This window comes from Plecotus auritus (genome assembly GCF_963455305.1).
Source record: "Plecotus auritus genome assembly, chromosome: 10".
In the NCBI taxonomy this organism is placed as follows: domain Eukaryota; kingdom Metazoa; phylum Chordata; class Mammalia; order Chiroptera; family Vespertilionidae; genus Plecotus; species Plecotus auritus.
This window is the reverse complement of record NC_137785.1, coordinates 11,327,894-11,348,419: the sequence shown is the minus strand read 5'-3', so window position 1 is coordinate 11,348,419 and position 20,526 is coordinate 11,327,894. Positions and strand designations below refer to the sequence as shown.

Sequence of the window (20,526 nt, the reverse complement as noted above, 5' to 3'; positions counted from 1 at the left end):
GAGCTGAGGGAAAAAACTGGAAGGTCTCTAGGTGGTTGGTGCTTGGGAAAGATGAGGATTGGGGGTGTTTAGGGGAGGGAAGATTTGAGAGTGGGCTGGGTATAAAGGTGGAGAGGTCTGTGGGGTGAAACTGGGAATACCTGGGAGAGGGAGGGTACAAAGGATGGGGGCAACGGCAGAGCCAAGCCTGGGGGTGGGTGTCTCTGGAGATGGCAGACCTCTGAGTGAACTTGGCTTATGCTAGGCCTTGAGCAGTGTGAGTTTGGGCAAGCTGTCTTCTGAGCCTCAGTGGCCTGTTCTGGGAAATGGGCGTAAGCATCCCTATCCCAGAAGTGTGGCAAGGATTCCGGGGACTGTAGATTCACAGGTTCAGAGGGTAAGGGCTCCTTGAATGTTAGGCACCTGGGCCAGTTTCCAGGGACTGGGGCCCCAGGAATAGGGACCAAGGGAAGATTCTTTAAAAAAAAATAAATATATATATACATATATATATATATATATTATTGATTTTGGAGAGGAAGGGAGGAGAGTTAGAAACATCAGTGACGAGAGAGTCATTGATTGGCTGCCTACTGCACGCCCCCTAACCAGAGATCAAGCCAGAAACCTGGGCATGTGCCCTGACTGGGAATCAAACTGTGACCTCCTGGTTCATAGTTGGATACCCAACCACTGAGCCACACTGGCCGGGCCAGGGAAGATTCTACAAGTGTCCGGGGGAGCAACCACTGGGTTTGGGGGCTTCCCAGGGTGTGAGTTTGATCGCATCCACCCTCCCACTGAAACCTTTCCCTTCAGCACCACGGTCTTGCACCAGAGGGGGCTGGGCGGAACAGCAGCCTCGGACACTTCCTGGCCCTGGAATCGCATCTGGATGTTAGTTGAGAAGCCCTTTTACCAAAATGACAGGGCAGACTGTGCACGGAGGTCTCACTTGGGTGAAAAACTCGTGTGTGTGGAGAAAGACCTGGAAGGACCCAGGTATGAACATTTTCAGGGGGCAGGAATGGTGTCTTTTTTTCATCTTTGCTTGCCTGCCTGTCCTAGTTTTCCACGCTGCCCAGGGAGGCTTTTGTGATTAACCGGTCATTAAACAGAAAGTTTTAGGGCTGCGCCTGCTCTCCTGGTCAAGTCGGAACTCCAGGCAGGTGTACCAGGCGCCCCCACCCCACTTACTCTGCTCCTCAAACCCTCCCAGTACTCGCTGCCTCCAGGCCTTTGCACTCGGGTTTCCTCTTCCTCCTCACCCTCCAGCAGTGCTGGGGGAGGCGGGTTCCTGCCACCTTCTCAAGGCGGGCTGCCTGTGGCATTCTCTCAGAACTTGACTTCCTCCGGGTGTGTTATCCCAAGGGACTCTGGCAGAGGTGCTCCGGACACCTCACAGGCTTCAAATTTGGCATAACTCAAACTCCGTGGGCTTCTCCAGGTGCACAGGGTCCACCATGTCCTTCCGGGGAGGGCGCCCTTTATGGTGATGGCTGGGCCTTGGACCTCTGGCCATTCCATCAATTTTCGCTGGGCACTTGAGTTCAACTCAGATTTTACTCTTAACCTGCGACCATATTAAATACTCTCAGCCCACGCTTTCAAACTCGAGTCATGCCAGCATGCCCACCACCACCGCAAAGCCTCTTCGCGGTCCCCTGGGCCCCCGGGGCTCCAGAGGCGAAGGAAGGCGCTGCACAGCCAGCCAGTCGCTTCCAAGTCCTTTATTTGGTTTCCCGCTCTCAGGCCTGCATCACAGGCCGCGACTTTTCTGCCTGCAGCTTCACTCCAGAGCCCGCGAAGCCCGTGCCGCCCTGGGTGAGGGAAGGCAGAGTGAAGGCGGGCTGTGGGGCAGGTGCGGTTGTCCAAACCAGCCGGGCCAGGAAGGGTGGGGCGGGGCCTAAGGTAAGGGGCGGGTCTCCTGAGATAAGGGCGAGGTCCAGGATAGGAGTGGGGATGAGGGGCGGGGCCTTGGGGAGGGGAGTGGCCTGGCGAGGAGGCGGGGCCTGGCGAGGAGGCGGGGCCTTGGGTGGGGCCAGGCAGGAAGGCACAGTGGAAGGGGCCCTTGCTCACCCGCTGCAGCACGATGATGTCGCGGTCTGTGAGCTTCTCCCCGTTCACAGGGTCCACCATATCCTTCCGAATCAGCTTCTCCACACACTCCAGGGTGACCACGGCCCCCCTGCGGCGAGTGGAAGGTGGGGACACCGCTCACACGCCCCGCCCAGAGGGAGAGCCACACCCCCAGCCCGCCCCGTGCGCAGGTCTCCGCATGTCACCCCCACAGGTGACTCACGAGGGCCGCAGCACGGCGCACGGCGTGGCATTGCTCAGACTGTCCCGGGTCACGGCGCACACGTAGCGCTCACTGCGCGTGATGAGCCCCACGCGGTCCACGGAGCTGTCCAGAGGCGTGAACCGCACCGGCGTCAGGTCGGACATGCGCAGAGGCTTCCCGGACATGGGGCAGGTCACGGTGCGCGACTAGAGAAGGAGAGGCAGGGCTGGGCCAAATGCGGGAGGAGGTGGGGGGAGTCCCGGTGAGGGTGCCCTCGAGACACTGGCAAAGTGGGCGCAGGGGGGCTTGCTGGCAAGGGGTGCTCACCGGCTTCTCCAGCTTGGTGGCTTTGGCCTCGGGGGTCAGCGACGGGATCCAGAAGCTGGGCAGCATTTTGTCCTTTTCCTTGTCTTTGTCCTTGCCTGCGGGGCCGGCGGCGCTGGGACCCGCTTGGGCATCATCTACAGGAGGCAGAAGGATTCCAATGCCGTACCTAGGTTAGGTACTTGGCCCTGGGGGACCCCCACCCATCTGCAAAACTGCTCCCCCTCACCTGGGCCGGTTCCCAGGGCAGTCTTGGGCGTAAAGGGGTTGAGGGGCCGGCTCACGATGGCCGCCTCCTTCTCCAGGAAGCCCCGCACCTGGTCCTGCGCGGCTGCCCGCTGCAGCTCTTTCTGCTCCTCCCGCCGGGCGCCCCGCTGCTTCTCGTAGGCCTGCGGGCAGCCGGGAGAAGTGAGCAAGGCCCTGCTTGTGAGCTCACATCAAAACCACCAACACACCCTGTGCTCCCGTCTCCTCCCCTCACCTTCAGCTGCCGGGCGATCTCCTTCTTCTGGTGCAAAATGTACTCCAGGATCGCCTCGCGCTCATACAGATAGCCGTCTGGGCTGCAGAGAGGACGCAGGAGAGAACATGGGCCGGGCCCAGGCCACATGCGCACACGGCTCCCTGCCCTGGGCGCCCACTGACCATCTCACAGGCAGCGGTGCCCTCAGCGCTCAGCTCAGTTCCGAGGTGACGGCACTGTCCTGACCCTCCTGGCTCAGTCACAGCTCTGACGGGCAGGGGCGAAGGGTTACTCAGCAGGCTGGGCTGTCCAAACCCTGCACCTTCCAAGGGGCGGGCCCTGGATGGGCTCCTGGAAGGGAACCCCTAATTCCTCCTGAAAGGGTGCCTTTGTTCACCTGGGGGGCTTGGGCCATAGGGGATCAACTTGACCTCTGGAGGGGTTGGTCACGTCTGCGTGCCCAACCTCCAATAAGGACCCTGGACACGAGGCTCAGTGGGCAGTGCTGGAAAAATTAAGTGCTGGTCTCCTTGTGCCTTTTCCCGCTGATTTTATTTTATTTATTTATTTATTTATTTTTAAATATATTTTATTGATTTTTTACAGAGAGGAAGAGAGAGGAATAGAGAGTTAGAAACATCGATGAGAGAGAGACATCGATCAGCTGCCTCCTGCACGCCCCCTACTGGGGATGTGCCCGCAACCCAGGTACATGCCCTTGACCGGAATTGAACCCGGGACCCTTCAGTCCGCAGGCCAACGCTCTATCCACTGAGCCAAACCGGTTAGGGCCCCGCTGATTTTATTTTTATTATTTTATTATTTTATTAAATAAAAATATTTTTTATTGATTTCAGAGAAGAAGGAAGAGGGAGAGAGAGATAGAAACATCAATGATGGGAGAGAATCATTGATTGGCTGCCTCCTGCACGCCCCCCACTGGGGATCAACCCCACAACCGGGCCATGTGCCCTGACCAGGAATCAAACCTGGGACCCTTCAGTCCACAGGCCGACGCTCTATCCACTGAGCCCAACAGGCGAGGGCATTCCCTCGGTTGATTTTAATCTGTATCCTTTCCGTCTAATAAACTGGCACTGGGTGTGACAGCTTTGCCGAGTTCTGTAAGGCCTTCTAGGGGCTCAGTGAACCTGAAGGTGGCCACAGGGACCCGGGGCCACAGTCCACTCTCATCACCATCTCTGTAACAGACCTGTGACCACGCCCACATCCAGGCACTGGGCGAAGTGCCTATACTTATGAACTGGCTGGAGCCTTTGTTGGGTCATCGGAGGCAGGTAACGGAACGTGCTCCACACGCCAGCTGTTATGGGCGAGGTGACACCCCAAGAGCCCACCCCTCTATTACAAACGTATTCTTTTCCACGCCCCACCATGAAACATAGAGGATCATGCCACCTCTCAGACGAGGACACTGAACCTGAGAGGTGGTGGCTACACCCACTCCTACAGACCCCTCCCGTGTTCCCTTGCCCTCGCCACCCATGTGCCCAGCTCACGTGACGACGGGGTCATGGCAGGGCTGCAGAGAGAGGCAGCAGCAGTCGAAGTCCTTGACGGCATCCCGGCTCAGTCGAATGTTCTGGGTCCCATAGCCTGAGGCCGCTGGGGACAGACAAGAAAGGGGATGGAGAGCCCAGCCAGTGTGGCTCAGTGTTTGAGTGTCGCCCTATGAACCAGGAGGTCATGGTTCAATTCCCAGTTAGGCACATGCCCGGGTTGTGGGCTTGATCCCATGTGATGCCTGCAGAAGGCAGCTAATCAATGATTCTCTCTCATCATTGACCTTTCTCTCTCTCTCTCTCCCTCTCTCCCTCTCCCTTTCTCTCTGAAATCAATAAAAATATATTAAAAAATTTTTAAAAAGAAAAGGATGGAGAGAGAGGAGACATGCTTCTCTCCAAACTGAGAGAGGCACCAAGAACTCAGAGGTGAGGAGACTCAGAGAAACAGGCAGTCAAGAGTGGGCTGTGGCCCTGGCCGGTTTGGCTCAGTGGATAGAGCGTCGGCCTGCTGACTGAAGGGTCCCAGGTTCGATTCCGGCCAAGGGCACATGCCCGGGTTGTGGGCTCGATCCCCAATAGGGGGCGTGCAGGAGGCAGCCGATCAATGATTCTCTCTCATCATTGATGTTTCTATCTCTCTATCCCTCTACCTTCCTCTCTGAAATCAATAAAGTAATATATTAAAAAAAAAAAAAAAAAAAAAAGAGTGGGCTGTGGCCCTAGCCGGCTTGGCTCAGGGGATAGAGCGTTGGCCTTGTGGACGGAAGGGTCCCGGGTTTGATTCCGGTCCAGGGCAGGTACCTCTGTTACAGGCTCCTCCTGGCCTGGACCCTGGTCGGGGCTCGTGCAAGAGGCAACCAATTGATGTGTTTCTCTCACATCAATGTTTCTCTCTGTCTTTCCATCTCTCTTTCACTCTCCCTAAAAATCAGTGGGAAAATGTCCTCGGGTGAGGATTAAAAAAAAAAGTGGGCGCCGAAACCGGTTTGGCTCAGTGGATAGAGCGTCGGCCTGCGGACTGAAAGGTCCCGGGTTCGATTCCGGTCAAGGGCATGTACCTTGGTTGCGGGCACATCCCCAGTGGGAGGTGTGCAGGAGGCAGCTGATCGATGTTTCTCTCTCATCGATGTTTCTAACTCTCTATCCCTCTCCCTTCCTCTCTGTAAAATATCAATAAAATATATATTTAAAAAAAAAAAAAAAGTGGGCTGTGTATGTCTCTGTGTTGGGGGCAAGGACTGCACTGCCCACAGGAAGGTGTTAACCCCGGAGGGTAAGCAACAGACTCCGGTAAGCCCTCTGGCTCTGTGACCGAGCCCTCTGGCTCTGCCTGAGCTCCGGAGCCTGAACCTCTCCGGGCCTCCTTTTCTTCTTCGGGAATATTGCTATGGCAACAGTGACCCTTCCTGGAGGATTAGCTGTGTTCACCTACAGAGGGACCTAATGCGGTGCCCATCCCATGGGGTGGGGGAGGGGGAACAGGGCTGCTGGGTAGCTGGGCTGTCACCTAGTGGCCATGACCACCAGGGGAGGAGAGACACGCAGAAAGCACAATCAGAGGTGCCAGGTGAGACGGTGCCTTCGAGACACACCTGTCCCCTCACAACCAGTACCTGTGTCCTTCTTCTTCTCGTGGTAGGTGTACACGGCCCCCGCCGTGCAGTTCTTGCCGTGACGCGTCATCCTGGGGAGGGAGGGGCAGCTGGAGGGCCGTGGGGGCCAGAGGGAGCCGCCGCAGGGACAGGGAGGGCGGGACCTTCACGGCCCTGGGGGCTGAGTGTGCCCCCGACGGGGGAGCTGGCGGTGGGGCAGGGGCGTTAAATGCTTACGAAATTCCTGCACGTTCCAAAAGAGAGACGTCGCTTTACCTTGAAAAAGACCCGGAGTTTGCTTGCAGAAGTGGGTGCCCTGCTGGCAGGGGTGCGCCTTAGAGGTGTGGGAGGAGTTACCTGAAATCTGATGGGAAGTTCTATTTATTATTAAATATATTTTTATTGACTTTACAGGGAGAGGGAGAGAGAAACATCAACGGGCTGCCTCCTGCATGCTCCCTACGGGGGATCGCGCCCACAACCCTGACCTTTCAGTTCATAGGACGGCACTCAACCAACTGAACCACCCCAGCCAGGGCTGAGGGAAAGTCCTAGCACCAGCTGTGGGTGGGTGAGGCCCGCACACTTGGGGTCCTGTGGTGCCCGGCTGATGTTCGGGGTGCACGCGTGCGTGTGCTTGGTCTGCCTACACGTTCATGCCAACTGAGGGCAAGTTTCTGGGTTCACTTAGCCTTTCTCGTGGGTGAATCCACATGTAAGCAGAGGGGGGATCTGCTTTACCCTCAAATCCATCCCCAATGTGTCAATTGCATTGCAGTAAATTCTGAGTTTTCAAAACTAGCAGCAGAGTGGAACTGACTGCGCGTGGGACTGACTGCGCGTGGAACTGGCAGATCGACGGGAGAAAACCAGCGACGCCAGAGTAAAACGAGCAAAGGATAGGAAGACGCAACTGAGGAAGCAGCTCAAAGACTCACAAGGGCAGAGCTGCTCCGTCTCCTCAGATGGAAACTAGTGAGACACCACGTGACACTTGGCTAGGCTGCGGGCAAAGCTCGGAAAGGTGGGGAAGACCAGGGAACACGTGGGTGACATGCGGGAAGAGGGGACGGGGTCAGCCTTCCTGGAACGGGCTTCAGCAAAGTGAGCGGAGGCACTTTGGCGCGGGGGTGCATGCGCCCCAAAGCCAGTCTCAGAGACACCAGCAAGGGAGCAAGACCACAGCAGTGTCCTTCACGGTGAAGGGGAGTCAAGGGCAACGGAACGTCCCCTCTCCCAGGGAGGATGGGTAGTAACTGCCTGTCGTGGAGACCAGCCCAGAGATGCAACTGACTAGGTGTGAACAAAGCATCATGGGTAGATCATAAAAACACAATGCTGCCCTGGCCGGCTTGCTCAGTGGTTAGAGCATTGCCCGTGGACGGAAGGGTCGCAGGTTCGATTCCTGGTCAAGGGCATGTACCTCGGTTGCAAGTTCCATCCCTGGCCCTGCTCGGGACTCGAGGGAGAGGCAACCAACCACGTGTCTCTCCCATTGATGTTTCTCTCCCTTCTCTCTCACTCCCCCACTCCAGCCCCTCTTCCACTCTCTCTAAAACATGAATGGAAAAAGTATCCTTGGGTGAGGTTTAACAACAACAAAAAAAGGAGGAACTGTTGGTCCTGCAGCCTCTCCCCAGGAGGTCCCACAAGGACCAGCCTTATGGATCTTGGACACAGTATATCCCCCGGGTGGGAATGTCACTCACGTTCCTCTCCTCTCTCCCCTTCCCCGCTCGCTCCCTTCCACTCTAAAAAAATCAATGGGGGGATGCCAAAGCCGGTTTGGCTCAGTGGATAGAGCGTCGGCCTGTGGACTGAGGGGTCCCAGGTTCGATTCCGGTCAAGGGCACGTGACTTGGTTGCGGGCACGTCCCCAGTGGGAGGTGTGCAGGAGGCAGCTGATCCATGTTTCTAGCTCTCTATCCTTCTTCCTTCCTCTCTGTAAAAAAGCAATAAAATATATTTAAAAAAAAAAACATTTAAAAAAAAAATCAATGGGAAAACTATCCTCACTCCTTGGGTGAGAATTTAAAAAACAAAACAAAAAAACCCATAATGCTGGGTGAAGGTAAGAAATTAAAGATCAGCCCTAGCCAGTCTGGCTCAGTGGATAGAGCGTCGGACCACTGAATGAAGGGTCCCAGGTTCGATCCCTGTCAAGGGCATGTACCTCGGTTGCAGGCTTGATCCCTGGCCCTGGTTGGGGCGCATGTGGGAGGCAACCAATTGATGTATCTCTCTCTCACATTGATGTTTCTCTGTCTCTCCTCCTCCCTTCCACTCTCTCCCTCTAAAAAAAATGAGGATTAACGAAACAAAACAAAAATTAAAGGAGATCGCTAACAATCTACATGCCCAAACGATACATTTTAAAGAACACCTACACACAAAAGCAATGCACATATTAAAATGGTTGCCCATGTAGGGGAGGGACTGACTAGGGCCATGGTCGGCAAACTGCGGCTCGCGGACCACATGCGGCTCTTTGGCCCCTTGAGTGTGGCTCTTCCACAAAATACCACGGCCTGGGCGAGTCTATTTTGAAGAAGCGACGTTAGAAGAAGTTTAAGTTTAACAAATTAGGCTCTCAAAAGAAATTTCAATCGTTGTACTGTTGATATTTGGCTCTGTTGACTAATGAGTTTGCCGACCACTGGACTAGGGGATAAGCAAGAATAGGTAAATGGAACAAGGCGGGTTACGGGGATCAATGTGCGATGGACTGAGCAATATGACCTGCCTGGCCTGAGTCCCAGGTTGGCCCCCCACTCAATGTGACTCTAGACGGCTGATCCTTTTTTCGAATCTCAGTTTCCCCTGGGGATCTCCAGGGGGTCTAGCTGACGGGACTGGACTGCTGTGAGGTCATGCGCAGAGCTTGGAACACACGGGAATATTCTATCCGGCTCTCTGGTTTCGAGGAGGATCGAGTTTGTTTTTTTGGGGGGGGCGACATAACCAAGGGCTCCCCACATGTAAATACCAACTTCTTTATTTCCCCCTCTGGTTACTTTCAGAAACTTGCTTTGCACTTTCAAAACCTGAGACACAACCCTCTCTGAGCCATGGAGCTCGCTCGCCCCCTACTGGTGTCTTCCAGAAGCCACTGTTTTGTTTTTAGGTCTGTTTCTGCAGAATACAGGCACAGACCTTAAGGATGCATTCACGGGTTTTAACAAATGTACTCACCCTGGTAGCCACCCCCCAAGAGAGATGCAGAGCACCGCTATCCCCCCCAAAGTGGCCACTGTGCCGCTTGCAGAAGCTAACCTTGGTGAACCCCCCAAGCGAACCCACAGCCCCCTCCTCCAACTTCCTCCCACCCCCAAGCTTTTGAGCAAATGTCTAGCACCTGCTGCCTCCCCTGGCTCACCTGCCACCCGCTCCTCCGCCCTGGCCCCCAGCTTCCGCCCAGCCCCCCAACTACCACTCATGAAGGTCGAGTTGACCTCCTCATGGACAAATGCCCCACTCTATTCTTAGTTGTCAACTGCCTTGACCCTCTGCGGTATTTGGCACTGAGCTGCTTGTCTCATGGCCAAGGACAGGGTATTTCTATGTCTTTGGCTTCAAGGACCGGGACATTTTTCCTTCAGGAGAGAGAGGAACAGCTAGCGAGAGGTTTTTTGTTTGTTTGTTTACCTTGCCAGGAAATAATGGGAATAATCAGAGTAATGCTGCTTGACCCCTGACCACATGCCAACCCTGTGCCCCATCTCGTCAATCGTCCAACCCCAGCCTCCCTCAGGCCAGTCCCATCACCACTCCCACTTTGCAAATGAGCAAACTGAGGCTTAGAAGTGAAGCCCTGGCCGGTTTGGCTCAGTGGATAGAGCGTTGGCCTGCGGACTGAAGGGTCCCGGGTTCGATTCTGGGCAGGGCACAGGCCTGGGTTGCCGGCTTAATTCCCAGTGGGGGGCATGCAGGAGGCAGCTAATAAATGATTCTCATCATTGATGTTTCTCTCTCCCTTTCCCTTCCTCTCTGGTATTAAAAATATGTGTTTTTTAAAAAAAGAAAAGAAGTGAAGCCATTAGCCTAGGATACTGGTTCTCACAGGTCCCTAAGGCCGTGGTCAGCAAACTGCGGCTCACGAGCCACATGCGGCTCTTTGGCCCCTTGAGTGTGGCTCTTCCACAAATACCACGGCCTGGGCGAGTCTATTTTGAAGAAGTGGCGTTAGAAGAAGTTTAAGTTTAAAAAATTTGGCTCTCAAAAGAAATTTCAATCGTTGTACTGTTGATATTTGGCTCTGTTGACTAATGAGTTTGCCGACCACTGCCCTAAGGCACCTTCAGGGGGTCCACGGACTCTCCCCAAGACCCTGAAGGGAACCGGCCTGTGTCCTCTATGGTGCAGAGGGTGGTGTGACGCGGGGACACAGCCACTCTGAAGGCCAGCGGAATGTGTGCTTGCGCACCCCTGGGTTTTCAAAACGTCTGTTCTGTGATGATGGAAATGAAAGAAACCAGGCGCCAAAACACAGGTCTCCCTTTTATAAGAAATGTCCAGAGTGGGCAAACCCGTGGGCACGGGAGGTGGACCGGTGGCTGGCGCAGGCTGGGAACGGGGAGTGGGTGTAAGGGGTGTGGGGTGAGGAAAACGCTCTGGAATCAGAAAGGGGTGATGGTGGCACATAATAGTGAATGCATTAAAAACCACCGAATGGTACACTTTAAATGGATGAGTGTTATGTTAATTATATAATAAAAAAATAATGTCTGTTTTAGTTTCTGAAAGGGCAAGTCTTTTTTTTTTTTTTTTTAATCCTCACCTGGGAATACATTTTTATTGATTTTTAGAGAGAGAAGAAGGTGGGGGGGGAGAGAGAGAGAGAGAGAGAGAGAGAGAGAGAGAAACATCGATGGGTTGCCTCTCATCCAATGCCCCAGCCGGGCATCGAACCTGCAACCTAGGCAGGTGCCCTGAGCAAGAGTCGAACCCTCAACCTTTTGGTGTATGGGATGATGTTCCAACCGACTGAGCCACCCAGCCAGGACTCTTTTTATTCATTTTTAAATGAGTTTCTAATTGATTGATTTTAGAGAGAGAAAAACATTGACTGGTTGCTCCACTTATTGATGCATTCCTTGGTTGATGCTTGGATCGAACCCACAACCTTGGTGGATTGGGACGACGCTCTAACCCACTGAGCCACCCGGCCAGGGCCCTGGTGAGGGCACGTCTTCACAGACAGAACTCACACCAACAAAGGCTCATTGGAGTCCTCAGTGATTTTTGAGATCCTGAGACCACAATGTGTGAGAACCACCGGCCAAGGGTCGAAGGGTTGGCAGGCGGCCACGCCAGGGTTCTGAAGCTCAGGAAGCCGAGCTCTCAGCCACTGGGTGACGCTGTCTCCTGCGTGAGGCCAGTTTCTAAACAGAAAACAGGACGAGTGCCATCTGCTGCCACTGGTGTTTTCGAGGGCACATCAAAGCAACACCAGCTAAATCCTCACCAGAGGATATTTTTTCCATTGATTTTTTTTTTTTTTTTTTTTTTTTTTTAGAGAGTGGAAGGGAGGGAAGGAGAGAGAGAGAGAAAGAGAGAGAGAGAGATTGATCAGCAGCCTCTCACATGGGATCGAACCCGCAACCGAGGCACGTGCCCTTGACTGGGAATCGAACCTGCAGCCCTTCGGTCCTCAGGCGGATGCTGCAACCACTGAGCCAAACCAGCCAGGCACACCAGCTGCTCTTTATCATCAGTGTCACTTTACAGGGAGCAAACAAGTTCACAGAATCATCCCCCCACCCCCTGCTGCTGTGAGGTGCAGAGCCGGGATTCGAACCCAGGCAGCCCAGCTCTGGAGCCGCACTCCTAACCATGTGACAGCTGCTGGTCCCCCCCAGGGAGGTCACAACCTGAGAATTTCCTGTTTGGTCTTCAAAATCCAGAATATACTTTATTCATTCAACACATCTCTAGTCAGACACTAAATTTCCATTGCAGATACTTGTTCTTCAATAGGTTTCATAAAATGTATCCGTGCAAGCATGCATTCACTACCCCATTTGTTCCAAACATATTTGAAAGTTTTCCAGCCCTGGATGGTTTGGCTCAGTGGATAGAGTGTCGGCCTGCGGACTGAAGGGTCCCAGGTTCAATTCTGGTCAAGGGCACATGCCTGGGTTTCAGGCTCAATCCCCAGGAGGGGGCGTGCAGGAGGCAGCCAATCAATGATTCTCATCACTGGAGTTTCTACCTCTCTCTCCCTCTCCCTTCCTCTCTGAAATCAATAAAAATATGTGTATATATATATATATATATATATATATATATATATATCTCAAAGTTTTCCAATAACTCAATCAGGTATCAGCGCTTAAATTTACATTAAATGAAGTAAAAGAATTTAAAAGTCCGTCCTGCCCTGGCTGCTGTGGCTCAGTTGGTTGGAGGGTCGTCCCATACACCCACAGGTCTCAGGTTTGATTCCTAGTCAGGACACATAGTTAGGTTTCGGGTGCGGTCCCCAGTTGGGGCACATAGGTGAAGTAACCAATCGATGTTTCTCTCTCTCTCTCTCTGCCTCTCTCTGAAATCAATAAAAACATATATTTAAAAAATAAAAATAAACGTCAACTTCTTCCATGAAGCCCACACTGACCAACTCTGTTAAAATACAACACAATACAATAAAAACATGACCACAGTACCATGAGCACAGTAACAATTCCTTAACATCACCGACTACCCGGCTGGTGTTCCAATTTCCCTGGTTGTCTCCCAACTGGACTGTTTGCAGTTGGCTGGTTTGAGTTCTGAACCATGGTTCTTGACCTCGTGGCAGGGTCAGCAATTCCTGTGAGACCCCAACGGCGGCGCCACCAGCCTCTCTCCCTAGAAGGCCAGCCCAGGGGGCAGAGGCCTCCGTGGGAAAGGAACCGGGAGGGCTAATTACACTGGAGGAAACCGCAGACGGAAACAGGTTGAAAGTAGGAGGAGAGAATTCCCGAAGAGCAAATGCAAGCCTCTGAGGCCTCCCGTTCCTTAGGGCTGAGATTTACTTAGGAGGTCTGGTGAAACGGGCCCTGTGCTGGGCATTTTGTACACGTCACCTCCACCAAATTCCACAACAACCCCAATGGTTGCTACGAACAACGAAACAGAGGCACAGAGAGGTCCCCCCAGGTCCGGCAGCGGGGGTCTGACCCCGGTGTGCAGGTCTGGCCTTGACCATCAGGCACCGTGCTGGACTCTCCCCGTGGAACAGGACGCTAGTGTGTGCCTGGCCCCTCCCCGTGGAAACCCGGCCCCTTTCTCCTCCCAGGCTCCATGGAAAAATCGCCTCGCTGGGAAGCCTGACTCCTGGGAAGCCTGACTCCCACGGCGGATTAGGTGTTGGCTGAGCTCTGCTAATGCCCGGAGCCACCTCCATCACAGCCACCGCCCCTCAGTACTTCATCCTCTAAACTAGGAGCCCCGAGACCGGGGCCGGGTCGGACTCCTGTCTGGGTGGCAGCACTGCCTGACACCTGGGGGGCGGGGAGCTCAGAGATGTCACGATGGTATCAGTGAGCCCCTCCCGCCACTTCCAACGTCAGGGGAGGTGTGTAATCAATGCACTGATCACCCAGCCAATCAGTACACTTATCATAAAAGCACCAAAAAAATAGAAATCGTCATCATATCCTTCAAACAGTTATGTCCCGGGCCGGGGCAAAGCGCTTCCCACGTCTCCACACACTGGGTCCTCATGACGACCCCGGGAGGTAGGGTCTCCCGTTTGTAGGTGAGAAAACAGAGCATTGACCTATGAAACAGGGGTGGCGGTTTATTCCCAGTCAGGGCACATGCCCGAGTGGCGGGCTCGATCCCTAGTAGGGGGCATGCAGGAGGCAGCCCATCAATGACTCTCTCTCATCATTGATGTTTCTCTCTCCCTCTCCCTCTCCCTTCCTCTCTGAAATCAATAAAAACATATACATTAAAAAAAAAAAAAAGATTGTGGTCAGCAAACTCGTTAGTCAACAGAGCCAAATATCAATAGTACAACGATTGAAATTTCTTTTGAGAGCCAAATTTTTTAAACTGAAACTTCTTCTAACGTCACTTCTTCAAAATAGACTCGCCCAGGCCGTGGTATTTAGTGGAAGAGCCACACTCAAAGGGCCAGAGAGCCGCGTGTGGCTCACGAGCCGTGGTTTGCCGACCACTGCCCTAGTCGGTTTGGCTCAGTGGATAGAGCGTCAGCCTGCGGACTGAAGGGTCCCAGGTTTGATTCTGGTCAAAGGCATGTACCTTGGTTGCAGGCACATACCCAGTAGGGAGTGTGCAGGAGGCAGATGATTGATGTTTCTCTCTCATCGATGTTTCTAACTCTCTATCCCTCTCCCTTCCTCTCTGTAAAAAATCAATAAAATATATTAAAAAAAAAAAAAAGATAACGGATGCCCAGAAAGATTAACTGATTTCTTCCTCGATCTGTTCCTTGACAGGCCAGCCAGTGAGCTTTTCAGAATGGAACTTTGATTAAGTCACTCCCTTCAACAGCTTCTTACACATGACTCAGACCAAAACCAGACTACTCAGATTAAAAAATGCAGGACGGTGGCCATGGAAGTCGGAATCCGCTAAGGAGTGTGTAACAACTCACCTGCCGAATATAAAAAATAAAAAATAATAATAAAATAAAAAATGTAGGCAGAATGAGTCCTAACCAGTTTGGCTCAGTGGATAGAGCGTCGGCCTGCGGACTGAAAGGTCCCAGGTTCGATTCCGGTCAAGGGCATGTACCTGGGTTGTGGGCCCATCCCCAGTAGGGGGTGTGCAGGAGGCAGCTGTTCGATGTTTCTCTCTCATTGATGTTTCTAACTCTCTATCCCTCTCCCTTCCTCTCTGTAAAAAAATCAATAAAATATGTATTTTTTTAAAATGTAGGCAGAATGAGAGAACTGGAAAACCGTTGTTCTGCAACCTCTGATGACATAGTTGATTCGGGCCATGATTGTTGACGGAAAACCGGATGGAACTGGATAGTCTCAGAGTGCTACTACTTGCTCGTGGAAAGGAGGGAACTGGAGCTTTACAATGAGGTTTGCACTGTTCCTATCTGTACTAGTCGGCGAGGGCTGCCAAAACAAAATACCAGAGACTGGGTGTCTCAACAGCAGTCCTTTATTTTCTCCCTGTTCTGGCATCTCCTCCCCTTATAAGGAACCAACCCCATGGGTCAGGACCCCATCCTTTTATAAAAAATCCTCACCCAAGGATAGATTCTTACTGATTTTTAGAGTGAGGAAAGGAGAGAGAGAGAAACATCCATCTCTCTGTGAGAGAGAAACATCTAGAGATTGCCTCTCGTATGTGCCCCAACTGGGGATGGAACCCACAACCTAGGTATGTGCCCTCACAGGGAATCAAACCCCAAAACTTTTGGTGCACAGGAGGACGCTCCAACCAACTGAGCCACCAGCCAGGGCAGGACCCCACTCATTTATTTATGTATTTATTTATTTGCAAAGCGGTCCAGAGACTGCATTTTTTAAAGTATATTTTATTGATTTTTTACAGAGAGGAAGGGAGAGAGATAGAGTTAGAAACATCCATGAGAGAGAAACATCGATCAGCTGCCTCCTGCACACCCCCCACTGGAGATATGCCCGCAACCAAGGTACATGCCCTTGACCGGAATCAAATCTGGGACCCTTCAGTCCGCAGGCTGACGCTCTATCCACTGAGCCAAACCGGTTACGGCAGGACCCCACTCTGAATGACCTTATATAACTTTACCTACAAATAATTATGCTGGGGGTTGGGCTTCAACACATGAACTTGGGGGGAGGGGACAAACATAAATACCACCTGAAGCCCCCAACAACCTCACCGTCCCCAAAGTGGGACAACAAGGCACCATGCAACATGAAGCTACCAACTCTAAGTACTTGTGTCAACAATGGCAGAACCTAAATTTAATCAAGCCTTTAGAGTTAACCTCCTGATTCCAGGAAGTCAGAGGATGTGGCAGGGACTGTGGACCAAACAGAGCCAGACAGGGCCCGGCCACAGTGACTCGGTTGAGCACCACCCTGTACACAGAGAGGCTGCCGGTTTGATTTCCGGTCAGGGCACAAACCTGCATTACAGGTTCGATCCCCAGTGGGGGCATGTGTGGAAGGCGATCGATCGATGTTTCTCTCTCACATCGATGTTTCTCTCTCTCTCTCTAAGCATGCCCTCAGGTGAGAATTGAAAAAAGAAAAAAGAGCCTGATAGGAAAGATTTTCAACTCTGTGGGCCATGTGGCCCCTGCCACAACTATTTGACTCTGGCCTTTTATGGCAAAAGCAGCCATGGACACTATGTAAATGATTGGGCATGGCTGTGTTCTGATGAAACTTTATTTATGCACACTGCATAATTCTCACAGGTCACAAAATATTAGTCTTCTTTTGATTTTTTCCTAATTATTTAAAATGTTAAAACCATTCTTACGCTGTATAAAAACAGGTGGTGGTTGCAAATCATCTAATAAAAGACTATCTATACTAATAAAAGGGTAATATGCTAATTAGTCTGGGACATCTTCCAGAAGACCTTCCCAGATGTCCTTCCAGACAAAGAGGTGATTAGGGGTGATCAGGCCAGGAGGGGAGGGCAGTTGGGGATGATCAGGCTGGCCGGGGAGGGGAGCAGTTGAGGCGAGCAGGCCAGCAGGCAGAGTTGTTAGGGGCAATCAGGCAGGCAGGCAAGCGGTTAGGAGTCAGAGGTCCTGGATTGCGTGAGGGATGTCCCGACTGCCGGCAGTTGGACATCTCCCGAGGGGTCCCAGATTGGAGAGGGTGCAGGCCGGGCTGAGGGACAACCTTCCCTCCCATCCCCCGTGCACGAATTTCGTGCACTGGGCCACTAGTTGTATATAAAGTACATTAAAAATGACAACTCGCCCTGACCGGTTTGGCTCAGTGGATAGAGCGTCGGCCTGCAGACTGAGGGGTCCCAGGTTCGATTCCGGTCAAGGGCATGTGCCTTGGTTGCGGGCACATCCCCAGTGGGGGGTGTGCAGGAGGCAGCTGATCGATGTTTCTCTCTCATCGATGTTTCTAACTCTCTGTCCCTCTCTCTTCCTCTCTGTAAAAAAATCAATAAAATATATTTTTTTAAAAAAATGACAACTCAATAATAAAAAGACAACCCAATTCAAACATAAGCAAAGGACTGGAATAGACCTTCCTCTAAAGAAGATATACAAATGGCCAAGAAGCACATGAAAAAAATGCTGCACATCATTCATCTCTGAGAAAATGAAATCAGAACCACAATAAAATACGTTTGTACTGATTTAGAATGACTAAAATAAAAAGATAATAACAAGTGTGGAGAAACTGGAACCCTCACACAGGGAGAGTGGGAGTGTAAAATGGAGTGGCCACCTTGGAAAAAACTCTGGCGGATCCTCAAAAGGTTAAACATAGTGTTACATTTGCTTCAGCAATTCCACTCCCAGTGGAAATGAAGACATGTCCACAACAAACACCTGTACACAAATGTTCATAGCAGCGTTTTTCATAATAGCCCCAAAGCAGAAACAACCCAACTGTCCATCAATTGATAAATGGATAAACAAAATATGGTATATCTCATACAAAGGAATATTATTCAGCCAGAAAGAAGTACTGGTACATGCTACAAAACGGAGGAACCTTGAAGACATTACGCTAAGTGAAAGGAGCCAGACAGAATCGTGCAATGTCCAGATTAGGTCAATCCATACAGATAGAAAGTAGATTTGTGGTTGCCTGGGGCTGGGGAGGGGGTATAAAATGGGGAGTGACAGCTCATGATAAAAATGTTCTAAAACTGATCATGGTGATGGTTGCACAACTCTGTGCATATACCAAAAACCACTGAGTTGTATATTTTAAATGGGTGCACTATATGTTAGGTGAATTACTAGTATATGCCAATAAAGCTGGGTTTTTAAAAAAATATTTTATTGATTTTTTTACAGAGAGGAAGGGAGAAGGATAGAGTTAGAAACATGGATGAGAGAGAAACATCGATCAGCTGCCTCCTGCACACTCTCTACTGGGTAAGTGCCGGCAAACAAGGGCATGTACATGCCCTTGACCAGAATCGAATCTGGGACCCTTGAGTTCGAGCCAAACCGGTTAAGGCTGGGTTTTTTTGTTTGTTTGTTGTTGTGTTTTTTTAAGGAGGCCAGCAGGATTCGAGTTTGGCCTGCTGACGCCTGGCATAACGGAATAAGTGAAATTAGGTTACAAAGAAGCAAAAAGACAAAATTCAGATGGCGCGATTATCAACAGAATAACGGACCCAGTTTCTTCAATGAATCAATTACACAAAGAAAAAATCAGAGTGGAGTGGAGGGGAGATTGCTCTAAATTAGGAGAAACTTAAGAGACACTGAGAGACGACTGTTTTATCGAAATTTTGTCCCGGTCTTCCTCAGGACCCTAGGACTCTAGCCCGCGGGAAGACGGCTGCAGCACTATCCCTCCACCTCCTGGAACTCACCTCACAAACGACTTCCAGCTCCTTCGTTGATGCTTCAACCGTGCCCCTACCCCGGAAAAGAGCGCTTGTTTTCCCTCTTAGCTCCACCCACTTCCGCGCGGCGAAGGAAACCGGACGTAAAGCTGCCCCTAGTCGCGGAGGTTCCTCATCTGGCTCGGTAAGTCCTCCCTTCTTCTCTTCCTCCCACCGGAAACGTGAGTGATAGGTCGAAGGTTCCGGTTAGGGAAGCTGGCTTGAGTACGGGGTGCGCTTGGTGCGCTTAGTATCTACGAGGCATTTCCCGGGCCAGGCGATTTCCTGCTTGTACCCAAAGCTTTGCGTCTCTCCAAGCCCGAGTTTAAGGACTAATCACTTCCCCCAGACATTGGGAACCCACTTCCTTAAATATATCATCCACTTTTCTTGTTGTAAATCAAGAGACAATTAAGAGGGGACAACTTCTCTGTCCCCATTTATAAATGGAGCAATAGAGAAATCGCAAGTCAGAGCCGTTCAAATCTCCCCAGGAAACAGGAATTTATTACGGCATACCCACCTACCCCTAGGGACCAAGGCATACAGTTCCTGCCAGTTTCTAGATATGTAGAAATCTGATATCTGCAGACCTAGACGTTTATTTCCCTAACTTGGCTGAGCGCACTCCCGCTGGGGAAGCAGGAGGAGCGGAGAAGGCGCCTATCCAGTTCCCTAAGTTCCCCCGTGGTGTCTTAGACTCTAGCCTTCCTATAGGGTCCTGGACCTTAGGCCCTTCATCATAAGGTCCCTTTAAATATTTTGTCCCTTACCTGAGTCCCGCCCCGGGCAGGTAGTCGCAAACCCCGCCCCTCTGCCAGAAACCGCGATCAGGGAGGATTACAGAGAACCGGAGCCAGCAGGGAAATCCCTCCTTTTTCTTCCCTCCCCTCTCTACTGCCCCTTTTCACAGCTGGCCTCAGCTGGCTTAGGAGGCCCCGATTAAGGAGGAGGGGACAGTGCTCACAAGTCTGGGCAGGTAAGTGAATACCCCTGGAGGCAGAGCCTGGCTTGGGGACCTTGGCATCCTGGCTCCTTGACCCTTGGGGTCCCAGAAATTTAGCCCCCCCCCCAAGTCCAGGAGTTCAGAGCCTCTTCCCCCATCTCCCCCTGGACTCAAGAATTTAGGCCCCTGTTCTTGCCTCTCCTGTAATCTTTGATCTCTGTTGCTGGATGTGGCAATGGGCATAGAGACAGAGGGATACATGTGGAAATAACAGGAAAGAAGCGATCCTGATAGCCAATGGACATGTTTATGAGCACTTACTGTATGTCAAAACTGTGCTGGGGACTGCAAACACAGAGGGGGAAAAAGATAAGCTCCCTGCTCAAGTCTCTGGAGGCACGCTGCCTTTGCTCGAATCCTGCTTCTGAATCTTGCAAACCATATACCTTGGGCAAGTTCGGTGACCTCTCTGTGGCTCAGTTTCCTCATCTATAAAATGGGGATAATAATAGCACTATTGTGAAAATTAAACGGTTATATAGGCAAACTACCTTGAACAGTGTCTGGCCCAGAATACAGGCGAGGGCAGTATCTGCTATTATGATTATAATTCATAGGCCACAGAGTCCATGCAGGGAGACCTTGCCTCTTTCCTTAGGAGTGGAGGCACTTGTCATTTATACCACACCTCGTTCCAGGTGGTCCACAAAATATGAGGGGCAGGGGCCACCCCTCTCTGCTGCTGCTATACCTGGGGTTGACCACCTGTCTGGACACCTCACCCAGTGGGGAGCAAGACCAAGGTGAGTGTTTGGGGGAAGACTCTGACATCCACCTTCCCCGATCCTGGAACCCTGTGTCTACCCCCGCTACCCCTGGGCCCCATAGCACTCCTTCCCCTTAGGTTCAGCTTC

General features: G+C 51.8%; 2 protein-coding genes across 7 annotated transcripts in view; one reads left to right on the top strand and one right to left on the bottom strand.

The window, feature by feature from the left end:
• Positions 1-1,694: 1,694 nt before the first annotated feature.
• NOSIP (nitric oxide synthase interacting protein) lies at positions 1,695-18,906 on the bottom strand. 3 transcript variants are annotated; one of them, XM_080644522.1, is made up of 10 exons: positions 18,655-18,906; positions 6,445-6,532; positions 6,190-6,260; positions 4,571-4,676; positions 3,069-3,150; positions 2,817-2,976; positions 2,591-2,724; positions 2,282-2,469; positions 2,059-2,167; positions 1,695-1,799 (listed from the first exon to the last, which is right to left on the bottom strand). In XM_080644522.1, exons 3-10 carry the CDS (start codon positions 6,257-6,259, stop codon positions 1,728-1,730), a joined length of 921 nt encoding a protein of 306 aa, XP_080500648.1. In that variant the 5' UTR covers position 6,260; positions 6,445-6,532; positions 18,655-18,906; the 3' UTR covers positions 1,695-1,727. The 3 variants fall into 3 exon arrangements, with proteins under 3 accessions (XP_080500648.1, XP_080500649.1, XP_080500650.1); XM_080644523.1 differs by having other exon boundaries at positions 6,406-6,532; positions 18,655-18,765; XM_080644524.1 differs by having other exon boundaries at positions 3,069-3,595; positions 3,843-4,676; positions 18,655-18,765.
• The window catches only part of PRR12 (proline rich 12), a 37,577-nt gene continuing 35,807 nt past the window's right edge, over positions 18,757-20,526 (top strand). The window contains exons 1-3 of one of the 4 annotated variants that reach the window (XM_080644518.1): positions 18,757-18,811; positions 19,580-19,645; positions 20,311-20,415. In XM_080644518.1, coding sequence (XP_080500644.1) covers positions 20,325-20,415 — 91 coding nt within the window. In that variant the 5' untranslated portion in view covers positions 18,757-18,811; positions 19,580-19,645; positions 20,311-20,324. Of the gene's footprint in view, positions 18,812-19,223; positions 19,646-20,310; positions 20,416-20,526 lie in introns of those variants that run through there. The other 3 variants (XM_080644520.1, XM_080644519.1, XM_080644521.1) reach the window with 3 other exon arrangements.

Coding starts and splice junctions, on each gene's coding strand:
- NOSIP (XM_080644522.1), bottom strand. CDS start 6,259: ATGACGCGTCACGGCAAGAACTGCACGGCGGGGGCCGTGTACACCTAC. Junction 2,977..3,068: donor AGATCGCCCGGCAGCTGAAG/GTGAGGGGAGGA, acceptor GGCTGCCCGCAG/GCCTACGAGAAGCAGCGGGG. Junction 2,168..2,281: donor TGCGCCGTGCTGCGGCCCTC/GTGAGTCACCTG, acceptor CACTCGCCGCAG/GGGGGCCGTGGTCACCCTGG.